Source organism: Scylla paramamosain, unplaced genomic scaffold (assembly GCF_035594125.1).
Source record: "Scylla paramamosain isolate STU-SP2022 unplaced genomic scaffold, ASM3559412v1 Contig56, whole genome shotgun sequence".
NCBI lineage: Eukaryota > Metazoa > Arthropoda > Malacostraca > Decapoda > Portunidae > Scylla > Scylla paramamosain.
In genome coordinates this window covers 452,501-467,591 of record NW_026973721.1, presented here as the reverse complement: position 1 = coordinate 467,591, position 15,091 = coordinate 452,501, and the positions used below count along the sequence as shown (strand labels likewise).

Genomic DNA, 15,091 nt, shown 5'->3' with positions numbered 1-15,091 from the left:
GAACACTCACCCACTTTCCAATTGGTCTTAAAATCATGGTTTCCAGGAAAATCTATGAAAAATGTACGAGTATATAGTGCAAGAATTTAAAAATAGCAACAGAAATCAACGGACTGTTCCATTGCCTTAGAATACAAGATGAACAAGACAACAACACAAGTGCAGAGGCAACCGAGAAATTGTGGCTGGATGGTTGAAGTGCATAAAAGAAGGGAACAAACGAATGAGGACAGCAGTTTACACGAGGAAAGAGAATGAAACACGAACAAGGAGCGAGAGAAGGATGAAGCGCATCAAGTGTTAACCAAACAAAACTTAATATCACGTAAAGTTTATAATCTCTTAAAATCCTGTTTCTTAAGAACCGCTGATAACACTAAACAATATATACACGAGCGAGCAAATGTGGCTATTGAATTTTAATACAACTTGCGATGAGAGCTGTAAAACTCATCCCCGACACACACACACACAAAATAAATAAATAAATAAAATAAAATAAATAATAATAATAATAATAAAATAAAAATAATATATGTAGATAAATAAATATGCAAATAATATATGTAGATAAATAAATATGCAAACTATTTAATAATAAAACAGCGAGGTCACAACCCCTCGGGTTACATCCCGTACCTACTTGCTGCTAGGTGAACAGGGACTAGACATTAAGAGGCTCGCCCATTTGCCTCGTCGCTCCCGGGATTCGAACCCAGGCCTTCTTGGTTGTGAGCCGAGCGTGCTAACAACCACTACACTACGCGGCGTGTGTGTGTGTGTGTGTGTGTGATACAAGGAAGAATAGAAAAATACGAGAAAAATTAAGAAAATCCAAATAAAATGTGGAAGAGGAAAATACACACGTACAAACACACAAAATAAACAAAATAGAATAAGAAATAATAATGTGAATAAAAAGCACGAGAAGAAAAGAAAAGAGAAAACAGACGACAAAATATTGCAACGAAGGAAAAAAAAAAGTCACCGTACAAGAGCGAGTAGCAGTACACTAGGCGGAGGAAGAGAAAGGGGAAGAACAGAAAACGGGAAGGAGAGGGATACTGCAGAAACCCGCTCGCCACGCCACACGTCGTCGTCGTCGTCGTCGTCGCCGCCGCCGCCGCCGCTCACCACAGCCACACGCACTGCCAACTTTCATGTCTCCTTGTTCCGGTTTCCTGTTACAAACCAAAGAAATTTGTGTAATCTATTGCTTAATTTTCTGTGTTAACAAGAACTATACCAAATGTTTGAATAAGGATCGCAAGAGTTGAAGCTCCTATTATTGTATTTGGTAAACAGGTGGTATACGTATCACAACCATCTAAAAGCGTTCATTCGTTATTGTTGTTGTTCCGTAATCCTCGTCAATAACAAATAACTGACTGCCTAATTATTTCAAGGACTTGAAAACTTGCACTGAGGCAGCAATGGAGTAAATATACTAGCAGCTTTTGGAAGTGAAAAGAAATTACAAAGATCTGTATAATTTATCACACGCACGAGTAAGCGATAACAGAAAATTGAAAGGGAATCGACGAGAGGCAGACGCTGACAGAGAAAGAAAGACAGACAAGAGATAAAGATAAACAGAAAGGGGCGAGGCACAGACAGACAGACAGACAGACAGAGAAGGTGGCGGCGGATGAAAAAAAAAAAAAAAGGAAGGCGCAAAGGTGGGGATCATAACAGAGGGTTAGTTAAAGAAAGAAAAGAGGGAAAGGGAAAGAGAAACATTCTGGGCAGAAGTTGGAAGCGCGAAGAGGATGATGAAAAACATATCAGCGAGACGTACGTCGCGTACATTGCCAGTATTCAAGGAAGTTTTAACATTAACAAGCATCACGTTAATTATAATATTTTAAACCATGAATCACCAGAAGGACGATTTACGATTAATTCCGAAATAGTTGGGAGGCAATTCTAGGAGGAAGGGAGGGAGGGAGGGAAACGAGGAGGGGGACGAGGAGGTGGAGGGACGAGGAGAGAAAGTAAGGAAGTAGAAGAGGAGGATGGGGATGGAGGCGTGGAGAAAAGGAAGTAACTAGTTAACGAGTAAAGGAGGAAACACATGAATCAGGGGGGAAACGAGGGACCGAATGACCCTTGAAGAGCTTGTATCCTGTAATAATAATAATAATAATAATAATAAATAATAATAATGATAATTATTATTATTATTAGTAGTAGTAGTAGTAGTAGTAGTAATACCAGCTAATACCACCAAATTACCATGAAAAGAAGCGATAATGAAGCCCAGTACATCTAACTTAGCCATCTAACATTCCCTTACTCCCCTCCCCAGCCTCTCCTCCTTCCACGATGCACAACTCTCCATCCACCAGTGAAGGAAATAAATCTCTGAAGAGGGAGGGAGGAAAGGAGAGAGAGAAGTGGTAGACAGGAGACAGCAAACGAACAAGAGAACGAAATTTATCATCTTGACGTTTAGAGCGGAGGGAGGGAGAAGGAAAACGGTGGAATGCTGCAAGAAACGAACTGACAGGCAAAGAAAGAACAGTGGAGGAGGAGGAAGGAGAGAGGAAAGCAGCAAGAAGTAACAGAGGCCAGCAGGGGGTAGAGTCTGAGGAAGGAGGCACGGGTGGAGGCAGGGAAGGTGGCAGGGGGCAGGATGGAAAGAAGATGAAGGGTAATAATTGTAAACCTATTGGAAAAATTATCAATGTTCACGTGATACTGGGAATACTACCAAATATTTTAAAATCTCACTACTGATGCAGGAACAAATTAACTTGAGAAGAGGCAAGAGGGAAGATAGAGAAGTACATAAAGGAGTGGGAGGGTGCAAAACGAGGAACGAGCGAAGGGTGGAGGAAGAGAACAAGTAAACAGTGAGGGAGGAGGAGAAAATGCCAACGAGTGGAGAAGCGAGGGAAAAAACAAGCAAACTGGTGATGATGGAGGGACGTAAAGAGTCTGAGTACCATTACCAACATTTAAAAAAATAAAATAGATATACGTGTATCTTTGAAATATGAAAATAAAACTTACCCATAAAAATCATGAAAACTACATAAAAACTGTTTAAGAACTACATCCAACTTGGAAATATGAAACAAAAACTTATCAAACTTATCTATAAACATCATGAAAACTAACACACACACACACACACACACACACACACACACACGCTTGCAACGAGATAAGCAAACTTCCACTGTTTAATACAAGGCTTGAAACTCACCTGAACAAGACGTTGCAATGACAACGGATCGACAGTGACAGTGTGGCGTGTGTGTGTCCTTGTTCGTGTGGAGAGGAGTGGTGGAGGACAAGATAAAAGATGAGAACGAGGAGAAAGAAAACTAAAATCGAGAAGCGTTGAATCAGCAGAAAAAGGAAGAGGAATGTGAGCCCCATCTGCAGATGTAAGGTGAGGAACACAAAGCCAGCGGAGAGGGCGAGGATGATGATAACGATAACGATGGAAAGGCAACGAGGAGGAAGAGGGACACGAGGACAAGCGTTAAAAAAGACTAAAGGGGGAAAAGAAAGGAGGAGCAGGAGCAGCAGCAGCCAAAGGAAGCTACACCACCGCTCCTCGCCACCACGACACACACACTGAAAAATGGGAAGTCCCTCAGGCTCGACCCTTCATCGCCTCGAGCTCACGTCTCGAAACCTAAGAAAGTTCGAACAGCAAAAATAGCAATCCCATCTTTTCTGAAACGTACTCTGACCTGTACCGAAAACCTTGTACTGTGCCTGTACATCAGTCGCAGTTTAACAGTTTATTAAAGAAAGGTTGGTTACAAAACAGTGCATAGGGGCGCACGAACATAGGTTGGGGATTAATAACACTACAGAAAAAAAAAAAAAAAATAAATAAATAAAAGCGCTGCAAGAGAACTGGGCACTCAGGCTTGTTATTTTTGTATTGTGGTTTATGAAATGTTACGGGGGATGTTCGTTTTATTTTTGTGTTATATATAATTGTATATTACAATAGTTAAGTTTTTGTTATTATTAACGACTTAATGATGTGATATGAGGAATATTTATGACTCCATGTTACAGGCTATTGTAATGTGAAACTTCATTGATGATTTATTACCGATTACCGTTGTATTATTTTGTTAGGATGGGGGAGATGACCTTATCGCTGCCGATTCCATTAACAAACATATGCTGCTGCTGCTGCCACTACTACTACTATTACTGCTACTACTACTACTACTACTACTACTACTACTACTACTACTACTACTACTACCGATATTACTAACACCATCATCACCACCATTACTACTACTACTACTACTACTACTACTACTACTACTACTACTACTATTACTACTACTACACTACTATTATTATCAATATTACTACCACCACCACCACCACCATCACTACTACTACTACTATTACTACTACTACTATTATCAATATTACCATCACCACCACCATCACTACTACTACTACTACTACTACTACTACTACTGGTTCTAGGGTGATTCGTCCCCGGGTGAAATGTCCCGGTTGCTTCATCCCCGGGGTATTCATCCCTGGAGGATTGGAACCCTAGGGTTATTTGTCCCCTAGGGTGATTCGTTCCCTTGGCTGTATTTTTGTCGCGTTAGTTACGAAACTCCATTACTACGACAAGATCCGACCATCAATGTGTGTGTGTGTGTGTGTGTGTGTGTTTGTGATGTTGTGTGAGTGTGTTGTTCGAATCATGATTTGATACATCAGGTTGTTAGCTTGACTACCGTTCACTGGTTCGGTTTTCTATTTTCACTTTTCAGTACGTGGGCCACCACAGTCAGAGCAGCATGCCGCACACAATCCCATCAAGGCGTGGCAGGGAAAAGCTTGTTGATGATCTTAACTTCATCTACGCTGCACAGAAGAAAAACGCCGATGGAACCAAGCAATACTGGCGATGTGAGGCTACTGCATGCAAGGCTCTTGTTCACACAACAGTAGGGGATGAAACCTTCACTATCGTGAAAGTGCGAACGGGCACAATCATTCCACGACTGCTGCGGCTGTGAAGTCGAGGGAGGCCATGGGCGAGCTGAAAGCTGATGCTACTTCTACTCAAGAATGTTCTCGTGCTTTGGTGGCTAACGTTTTGTCAAAAGTGGATGAACATTCACTGGCTCATGTGCCGTCGACATCTACTACGAGCCGCTACGTGCGGCAGTGACGACAGGACGCTCAACAAGCTCCTCCAATTCCCCTGACTCGCACTGGCTATGTTATTCCTGAAGAGTACACCAAGTTAACAGTCGGGAAAGATGTTTTTTATTTCATTTTTTTCTTTATTCTTCAAGTTTCTTTTTTTTTACACACACTATATACATAAATTCAGGAACATATATTCTCTTTTTTTTTTTTCTTTATTTCATCCTCTTGAACAAGCTACGGTTTTCACATTTATATACATAATTTTATTATAAAATATTCTTTTTTTTTTTTTTTTTTTTTTTTATCTTTTTAGCGTTTTTTTATTTAATGATTTTCTTCACATATCTTTTTGACATTTCTTCGTATTTTCGTTTTCCTTCGTGTAATTTCATTCTCTTGGATGAATCCATCCATAATTGTTACATTTTTTTTTCTTTTTCTTTGCATTTTTTTTTTACAAACACGTCCATTGTTTTACTTTGTTTTTCTTGCCGCATGAAAAGCAAGGCTCAAGTTTATGCAGGAAAAAAAGCTAATTTATCCTCTTCATCAAATTAACTTTTTTTTCACACATGCTTCAATAATTTTGAATTTTTTTTTCCTTTTTTTTTTTTTTTGTCCTTTTCAAGTTCCGTTTTTCCCATTGATATACATCATTTTACTATTTTTTTTTTTTATTTCCTTTTTTCTGTTTTATTTTTTACGTTACGGTTTTCACACACATACATAATTGTATTACAATATCTTATTTTTCTTCTTTATTTTTTACTTTTATTCACATTTTCACGTTTTTAATTTTTCTTTCTCTTGAAAGATATATTTTTAACATTTTTCACATTTTCTTTTCTTTGTTTTTCCCTCTCGGACAAATCACGCTGCTGCTGTGAGTAAGAATGCGACATGTACCTTAAATCTGAGGAGAGAGAGAAAAAGACACGTTACAAAAGTGTTGTGGTTTGAGCAGCACAAGAGCAACAAGATGCAAGACTGGTGCACGGAAATAAAGTACACACAGAGATAGCGCACCTAATGAATAGCACTTCTAAATGCACCTTGTCAAACAGTGCTGGGTGGACAGAATGGACACAGGAATCGGGTTGCTAGTGCTGAGTCATTAGGGAGCTTTAAAAGATGAGATAAATGTATGGATGGAGATGATAAGAGATAATGGATTCAAGCTTGAAAAAAAAAAAGTTATACTTAAAAAAGGACTGGAAGAAATTGGTTCTCAAACAGAATGGTGGATGAATGGAAGGGACTCAAGAATCAGGTTGTTAGTGCTGAGTCATTAGGGAGCTTTGAAAGGAGATTAGACACATGAATGGATGGGGATGACAGGTGGAAACAGGCAGGTGTGCTTCAAACAGGGACTGCCACATGTAGGCCAGATGGCTTCCTGCACCAGTCCTTGTGTATTGTGTAAGAAGTGTTCTATGTTCTCACATCATGACTGTTTTTCACAGGCAACAGATTATTTTAATCAGAATCTTGAGGATGATCTTTTTACTGCTGGGATGGCAGTGTTTGGCAATGACTATATTCATGAAATAACACTTGGAAACTGCAATATTTTCCATAAAAGACTGTAAGTGGAAGGTATAAACTCTTTGTTCAATCAATTAAAAAATTGAACAAGTTCTTGAAAATACCAATAACTTTCGCTAAACTGTAGAATCCTTGTGAAACTGTCAACAGCCCACCCTGCCACACACCACCTCACCCTTCACATCACCTCTGTTCAGTCAGTACTAGTGGTGAACACACTCTTGGAAACCCTCACAGCTTTCATTAAACTGATAGAAGGGAGAACTCATGTTGAACTTATGTTGAACAGTCTCCCTGCCACACACACCACCAAACATCCTACTCATTTCCAGATACTGTTTATTTCTGGGCAAAGTACAGTGCCTTTGCAACTCATCGTCTACACAATGAAGGGATCACCAAGGAGATTAATGAGCTGAGTGAACCTAAACCTAACCTAACCCTCAGATGAAGACGTTAATATTACTTCAGTATCATCCAACTCTTCTTATTACCTCAGCTAAACTGACTCTTCACCTCACCTCACTTCACCTAACCTGACAGAGAGAGAGAGAGAGAGAGAGAGAGAGAGAGAGAGAGAGAGAGAGAGAGAGAGAGAGAGAGAGAGAGAGAGAGAAGCCCCATAAATAAACAAAACAAACAAATCCGTTGGCTCTTCCCACCTGTCATGAGTAGCCAGGTATGGGTGGCTTGTCATAGATGTCCTTGAGTGGCGCCAGGATTTCTGTGCCCCCCATGTCGGCTTTCATCGCGGCCTGCAGCTGGCATGCCTCACGCAGCGTTGCCTCTGAGTACACACGACTCCCCCTGCAACAGTCACACCACAAGGATTACGGTAAGCACACACACACACACACACACAGAAGACAGTAGGCACCCGCTGAAATAATAATTACTCCCAGTGAGGTCTAAAACACTATTCAGGGGGTGCTGTGAACTTATCATTAAACCCAGCTGTGACCTCATTAAACATTTATCTTTGTGTCTCACAACACAAGGGGGCAGTCAGAGCCTGCCCTTTAAAGACAACTCTCTTCCTCCACACAAAACTACAAGCACCTAATAACACACACACCCTTCACTCGAAAATTAAAAATTATCATGGCGACTCCTACACCAGCCTCGGAGTTCCCATTTGGGGAGGGGACCTCAAATGTCCCCAAGTCGGACTGCTCTTATGAGGTGTCTTGACACCCCCGTCAACTTTTTCTTCATTAACTTCTGCAATATTCACGGTCTAAGATCTAATTTTCAATCTGTAGAACACCACCTCTCCTCTTCTAAACCTCATCTTCTTTTCCTCACTGAAACAAAGGTGTCTAAGGCAACTGACAGTAACCTTTTTTCTGCTCTCTCCTAATTTCTCTATCCTACTCGCGTGCCCACGCTCCTGAAACTTCAGAGATTTCCAACATCTGGCTACGACTACAGTCACTCTCAAACTAAATTTATCTGTGCTGTATACCTCTCACCTAACTCCTCTGGCTATAAGAAATTCTTTGACTACTTAACTTCCAAAGTGGAGCACATTCTGACTCTCTTCCCTTTTTCAGAGATCTCCATACTTGGAGACTTTAGTGTTCACCACCAGCTTTGACTTTCCTCTCCCTTCATTGACCATACTGGTAAACTAGCCTTCAACTTTGCTATCCTCCATGACCTAGAGCAATTGGTGCGACACCCTACTCGTCTTCCTGACTGTCTTAGAGATATGCCCAACATTCTTGACTTTTTCCGTTGGGCTCCTCAGATCACAACCTCATATCTGTATCTTGTCTTATTGCTCCAGTCCCTACTCAGGATCCCCCTAAGTGAAGGTGCCTCTAGCATTTTGCCTCTGCTAGTTGGGAGAACCTGAGGAGGTATTTTGCTGATTTTCCTTGGAATGGCTACTGCTTCCGTGTCAGAGATCCGTCTTTGTGTGCTGAGCGTATAACAGAGGTGATAGTGTCTGGCATGGAGGCGTACATTCCTCACTCTTTTTCTCGATCAAAACCTTCCAAAGCTTGGTTTAACACTGCTTCTTCTTGTGCTATAGAGGATAGAGAGGTGGCCCACTAAAGATACTTAAGCCTTCCATCACCAGAATCTCATGCACTTTATTTTTTTCTGCTCAGAACCATGGCAAGTCTGTTCTTCAACTAGCGAAAAAACTCCTTTATTGATAGAAAGTGTGAAAAACTTTCAAGATCTAACTCCCCTTGTGATGTCTGGTATCTAGCTAAAAATATCTCCAATAACTTTGCTTCTTCTTTCTTTCCTTTATTTCAACCAGATGGCATTAGTGCTATCACATCTATGTCTAAAGCTGAACTCTTCGTTCAAACCTTTGCTAAAAACTCTATCTTGGACGATTCAGGGGTTGTTCCTCCCTCTCCTCCACCATCTGACTACTTCATGCTACCTATTGAAATTCTTCGCAATAATGTTTTTCATGCCCTCGGAAGGCTTATGGACCTGATGGGGTCCCTCCTATTGTTCTCTGAAACTGTGCCTCCGTGCTTGCACCTTGCCTAGTCAAACTCTTTTAACTCTGTCTGTCAACATCTACCTTTCCTTCTTGCTGGAAGTTTGCCTACATTCAGCCTGTTCCTAAAAAGGGTGACCGTTCTAATTCCTCAAACTACCGTCCTATTGCTGTAATTTCCTGCCTATTTAAGTTTTTGAATCTATCCTCAACAAGAAGATTCTTAAACATCTATCACTTCACAACTTCTATCTGATTGTCAGTATGGATTCCGTCAAGGCCGCTCTACTGGTGATCTTCTGGCTTTCCTTACTGAGTCTTGGTCATCCTCTTTTAGAGAATTTGGTGAAACTTTTGCTGTTGAATTAAGCATATCTAAAGCTTTTGATAGAGTCTGGCACAAAGCTTTGATTTCCAAACTACCCTCCTATGGCTTCTATCCTTCTCTCTGTTGCTTCATCTCGAGTCTCCTTTCTGACTGTTCTATTGCCGCTGTAGTAGACAGTCACTGTTTTAATTTTATTAACAGTGCAGCTCCTCAGGGTTCTGTCCTGTCACCCACTCTCTTCCTATTAATCATCAATGATCTAAACCAAACACTCCTACGCTGATGATACCACCCTGCACTTATTCCACGTCTTTTCATAGACGTCCAACCCTAGAGGACTTTACTTCCCTACAGGAAGTAAACCTTTCACGCAGGGAAGCCACAGAGCGCATGACTTTGGATCTCTCTAAAATTTCTGATTGGGGGAGAGCAAACTTACTATTGTTCAATGTCTCAAAAACTCATGCCTTCATCTATCAACTCGACACAACCTTCCAGACAACTATCCCCTCTTTTTCAGTGACACTCAACTGTCCCCCTCTTCTACACTGAATATCCTCGGTCTGTCCTTTACTTATAATCTGAACCGGAAACTTGACATCTCATCTTTATCTAAAACAGCTTCTAAGAATTTAGGTGTTCTGAGATGTCTCCGCCAGTTTTTCTCACCCCCCCCCCCTTATCTGCTAACTCTGTACCATCCTTATCCATCCATGTATAGGGTATGTTTCACATGTCTGAGGGAGGTTCTACTCATACTGCTCTTCTAGACAGAGTGGAATCAAAAGCTTTTCATCTCATCAACTCCTCTCCTCTAACTGACTGTCTTCAGCCTCTCTCATCGCCACAGTGTTACATCTCTAGCTGTCTTCTACCGCTAATTTCATGCTAATTGCTCTTCTGATCTTGCTAACTGCATGCCTCCCCTTTTCCCAAGGCCTCGTTGCACAAGACTCTTCTTTCTCTCATCCCTATTCTGTCCACCTCTCTAACGCAAGAGTTAACCAGTATTCTCAATCATTCATCACTTTCTCTGGTAAACTCTGGAACTCCCTGCCTGCTTCTGTATTTCCACCTTCCTATGACGTGAATTCCTTCAAGAGGGAGGTTTCAAGACACTTATCCTTCAATTTTTGACTACCGCTTTGGACCCTTTTATGGGACTGGCATTTTAGTGGGCTTTTTTTTTTTTTTTTTTATTGGCACAAGAGGAGGAGGAATACAAAGGAATACAAAGGAATGAACAGACAGCAACAGCCCTACTGGGCCTAACGAGGCTGTCTGTGTGTCTATTCTACCACTACCACTACAGATTCTAAGAGTTAGAGGCTGGAGGACACTAGGGTTCAAAGGAAGGAAAACAAGAGAGCATAGGGAGAAGGAAAGGCTAAGATGTGATAGGAAAGGATGAAAGAGAAATTATACTATTCACTACAGTAACTAAAAAAAAAAAAAAAGTACGCAAAGTATATTATATGAGGGATTGCTGCGAGGTGATTGTCCAACCTTTGTTTAAAAGTTTCTATTGTATTACTATCGACAATATATGCTGGATGAGAGTTCCAGACACTTATAATTCTATTGAAGAAATAATACTTAGCCTCGTCTGATCTGAAACGCTTACCTATAATCTTGTAACCATTATTTCTAGTGGTGTTGGAACTGTCAATGATGATATAGTTGTTTACATTTACGTTATCAAAGCCCCGACACATTTTAAACAGCTCAGTTAAGTCTCCTCGCATTCGCCGTTTCTCTAAGCTGAACAAGTTGAGTTCCCTCAAGCGCTCCTCATAAGGCTTGTTCCGCAGTCGTGGGATCAACTTGGTAACTCTTCTTTGGACTCTCTCCAGCTTGTCTATATCTTTCTTGTAATGGGGTGACCAGAACTGGACTTGGAAGTGAATTATCGCCTTAACGTAAGCTAACTTCCAATCCTTGGGAACCTTACCGCATTTAAATGATTTGGTGAAAAGCAATGAAAGGGGCTTACAAATTTGAAATCTAGTTTCTTTCAGGACACGTGGTGCAATACCATCTGGGCCGGGGGCTTTGTCAGTTTTCATTTTATCAATTGATTATTTCTTTTTCATGAAAAACGCAGACAATTAAGGGGGTTATGTTGTGGAGCATAAGGAGTGGTTCGGGGATTGTATGAATATTTTCCTCTGTAAAAATTGAAGCAAAATAATCATCCAGTGTGTCCGCGATCTGAGTTTCTTCGGTGACAAAATTACCGTTATCTAGTGTAATTTGATTAATGTGAGATGTAATGACTTTTTTATTTCGAACGTAACCGTAAAATTCTTTGGGACTGGATTTAGCAATGCTTGCAATATACATTTCTAGATTTTTCTTACTCTGTCTAATGAGCTTTTTTGATTCGCGTCGGAGTCTGTCATATTCTAGTTTATCGGCCTCATTCTGAGAGAACAAATATTTACTGTAGGCACGATTTTTCTGCAGTAGTTGTGACTCAGTGTTGTTTGTCCACCATTTAGGTTTGTTTCTCTTGCATGGACGTTTTTTACGCATAGGGATACATGTCTTCACACCATTTTATAAAAAGTAGCTACTTAAATTTCGCCCATGATTCTTCAATGTTACTTTCGCCAAGTTCAGCGTTCCAATCTGCGACAGAAAGAATTGACCTGAGTCTGTCGTAGTCTCCTTTTTTATAAATGAAAACTTTTTCGTTGCTAACAATGTCCTTATATGCTTGAAGGCTGATGTTAAAAGAGACAATCTTGTGGTCACCCGTACTAAATTCAGGACCAATATTAACGTTAGATATTAAGTCATCGTTTGTTGAAAGAACAAGATCTAATATGTTGTCACCTCGTGTGGGTCCTTGAACGTGTTGCTTTAGGGAACATTCTAATAAATTATTATACAAGTCGTGACCAGAGTGAGAGTTAAGTGGATTTCCCCATGAGTTAACAGGTAGAATGAAGTCTCCACAGATGACTATCAAAAGTGTTACTTATTTCAGTAATTTGATCTTGTAAATTCTTATCAGAGGAAACATTGTGAACCGGAGGCCTATAAATAAGACCTATAGCAGTTTTCTTAGAACGTACTCTTAAATGCAAGAAGACTGAATCTATATTGTTAATCTTTTCAGTTTTTAGTATGGTTGGCTGAAGACTGGCTTTCACATACAGCAATACACCGCCTCCTATCCTGTCTTTTCTTTCACTGCTGAACATTTCATAGCCTGGCAAGTTGTATTCCACAAGAAAGTCTCTGTTTGCAGAGTTCAGCCAAGATTCAGTAATACCAATAATGTGATAGTTTTCTACAGCTGCCAGGGTTTCTAAATCTGAAAATTTATTTCTAAGGCTGCGATCATTGATTAGGCAAGCTTTTATAGTGTTGCACATGGAGGTTGGGTTGTGCGAGGAGTCTACTAAGAGTCTGGAGCTACACGATCTTGCTGGTCTTTTTTTGGTCTGAAAATAGAAACTTTATTACTAAGGAGTCTGCCAAGTCGTGCTGCTCCAATTCCATTCAGGTGTAAACCATCCGGCTGAAACAGAGAAGGTTTATTGTAAAAGTTGTCCCAAAGATTAACAAAGTCTACACCTTCCTCTGCGCAGAGAGAACAAAGACGGCTGTTAGTGCTGAAGGCTCTGTTGTAGAAGGCAGCCGGTGCCCTGGTCCGGGGGAGGATGCCTGAAACAATAATGTTATTGGATTTAGCGCTGTATCATCCTCTTGAACTTTTCCATGAGCTCTTCAGACCTAGTGTTTTCGACATCATTTGTACCTGCGTGAGTAATAAAGAGGGTATTATTATTAGATCCGCAGGCTGCCTCGTCGCATGCTGCCGTGATGTCGTCTAAGCGTCCACCAGGCATGCATAGACGCTTACGTGTCCTACGAGCCCTGCCACAGAACTCAGAGAGCTGACCTCTGACTATTGAGTCTCCGACCAGTCTCGTCTCTTGTGCATCTTCCTTTTCTTCAGCTAGGATCTGGTACCTGTTGTGTGTTGAGATGGGCAAAGATTTCTTAACATTAGTGGTGGTGGCACGATTACTGACTAAAGTGAATGGTGACTCTGCAAGCACAGCATGTGGGCGGGCAGGAGCCCCTGGAGTGGAGGAGGCAGGTCTGTCAGGGATGGCAGGAACAACATCTGTGGAGGTGCAACCTGTATTAGAGACAACGAACTCTTTTAGTGCTTCAAGCTGTTGCACGACGTCCTCATACTGCTTGCACTTCTCCTCGTATTTCTCGTTGAGTCTCTCTATCTTACTCTGGAGGTGACACAACCTGCAGGCAGAAGAATTCCGGAAATACTGAGGGGCAAACTTGCCACGACAGGCTTCGCATTGACTGAGAAGAGAAGGCATGACTCATTAATCAGAGCGCTTTTGAAGTTTCAGAAAAGATGTGACCATAAATTGAGCAAATGAAAAGTTTATGCATGGAAATCAGATACTGCTGTGTTAGATGCCTCCAACACTGGGTCTTGAAAATGCCACAAAGACCAATCGCTTGCCTAGAGTCTTGGTCACGAGTGAGACTTTTACAAACCGGCGCTTGCAGCTATGAGGAGGAGGTGGAGGAGGAGGAGGAATGGAAGTAAATTAAAAGATAGAAGATGAGAAAGATGAGACAAGATAAATATAGGAGGAAGAGGAAGAATGACCTCTCACTTATCCTAACCCAGTCTGGACCACTCACTTCTTGAAGAGCACTGAGAAGGATGAGCCGAAGCTGACAATGTTGAAGAGGCAACCCAGAGGCAGACTCTTCAGGAACAGAAGAAGTGTTGCCCGGGCACTCTCTATCTTTTCCCCATGCATGCTTCCTGTTGGTGAGGTTAGTTTAGGTTAGGTTAGCACTGCACAACTACAGTACAAACTCACTGAGTCGAACTAATTTTGGGGTTAATTTACGTTAGCTTAGTACAACCTTGCTGAGTTGGACCCTTGAAAATCCCAGTAACTTCCCTCACATCCTGCTTAGGAGTCACAGTAAGGAGTTATTGTTGAACTATTACTGGAAACATGGAAACATCCTTCAAAACCCCAGTAACTCCCTCACAGCCTGTTTAAAAAGCTATGAAAGGCATCATATCTGCTTAGTCCTGCACTGACAAGCCTTCCAGCATCCCATCATATCAGTTCTTGGGTCCTATTGACCTTGTCCAGCTGTCCCACCTGCCTCCACCTCACCTGAGCGGTCGATGACAAAGATAATCTCATTCCTGCTGGAGTAGGTGTTGGTGGGCACCTCTGGGAAGAGGTTCAGCATGAGCAGGTCATCCTTCATGATACCAGTGGCAGAGCGTTCACCGGTCTCCCGCAACAGGTGGGGCCGTTAGGCACTCCTGTAGTACACCAGCATGCTCCAGTCGTGGTCGCAGCTGAACCCTCCGTCCTGGCTCACCTGCGGCATGGACAGGAGATTAGGTTGGGGCATGGGTTAGGTTAGGTTATGCTGCAATAGGTGAGGGCATCAGTTGGGTTAGGTTGCAATGCTGGATCAGCTGATGTTATTTTCATGGACAGAAGAAAGAAAACAAGACCTAAAAGGTTTATGGACGTAGAGAAGGAATTACAACACACACAAACACACAC

At 41.5% G+C, this 15,091-nt stretch overlaps 1 protein-coding gene across 2 annotated transcripts in view; it reads right to left on the bottom strand.

The window, feature by feature from the left end:
• Positions 1-5,478: 5,478 nt before the first annotated feature.
• LOC135098335 (von Willebrand factor A domain-containing protein 5A-like) overlaps positions 5,479-15,091 on the bottom strand; it is a 23,081-nt gene continuing 13,468 nt past the window's right edge. The window contains exons 5-8 of one of the 2 annotated variants that reach the window (XM_064000632.1): positions 14,687-14,900; positions 14,193-14,319; positions 7,368-7,512; positions 5,479-6,073 (exon numbers count right to left, since the gene is read on the bottom strand). In XM_064000632.1, coding sequence (XP_063856702.1) covers positions 7,371-7,512; positions 14,193-14,319; positions 14,687-14,783 — 366 coding nt within the window. In that variant the 5' untranslated portion in view covers positions 14,784-14,900 and the 3' untranslated portion in view covers positions 5,479-6,073; positions 7,368-7,370. Of the gene's footprint in view, positions 6,074-7,303; positions 7,513-14,192; positions 14,320-14,686; positions 14,901-15,091 lie in introns of those variants that run through there. The other variant, XM_064000634.1, reaches the window with a different exon arrangement.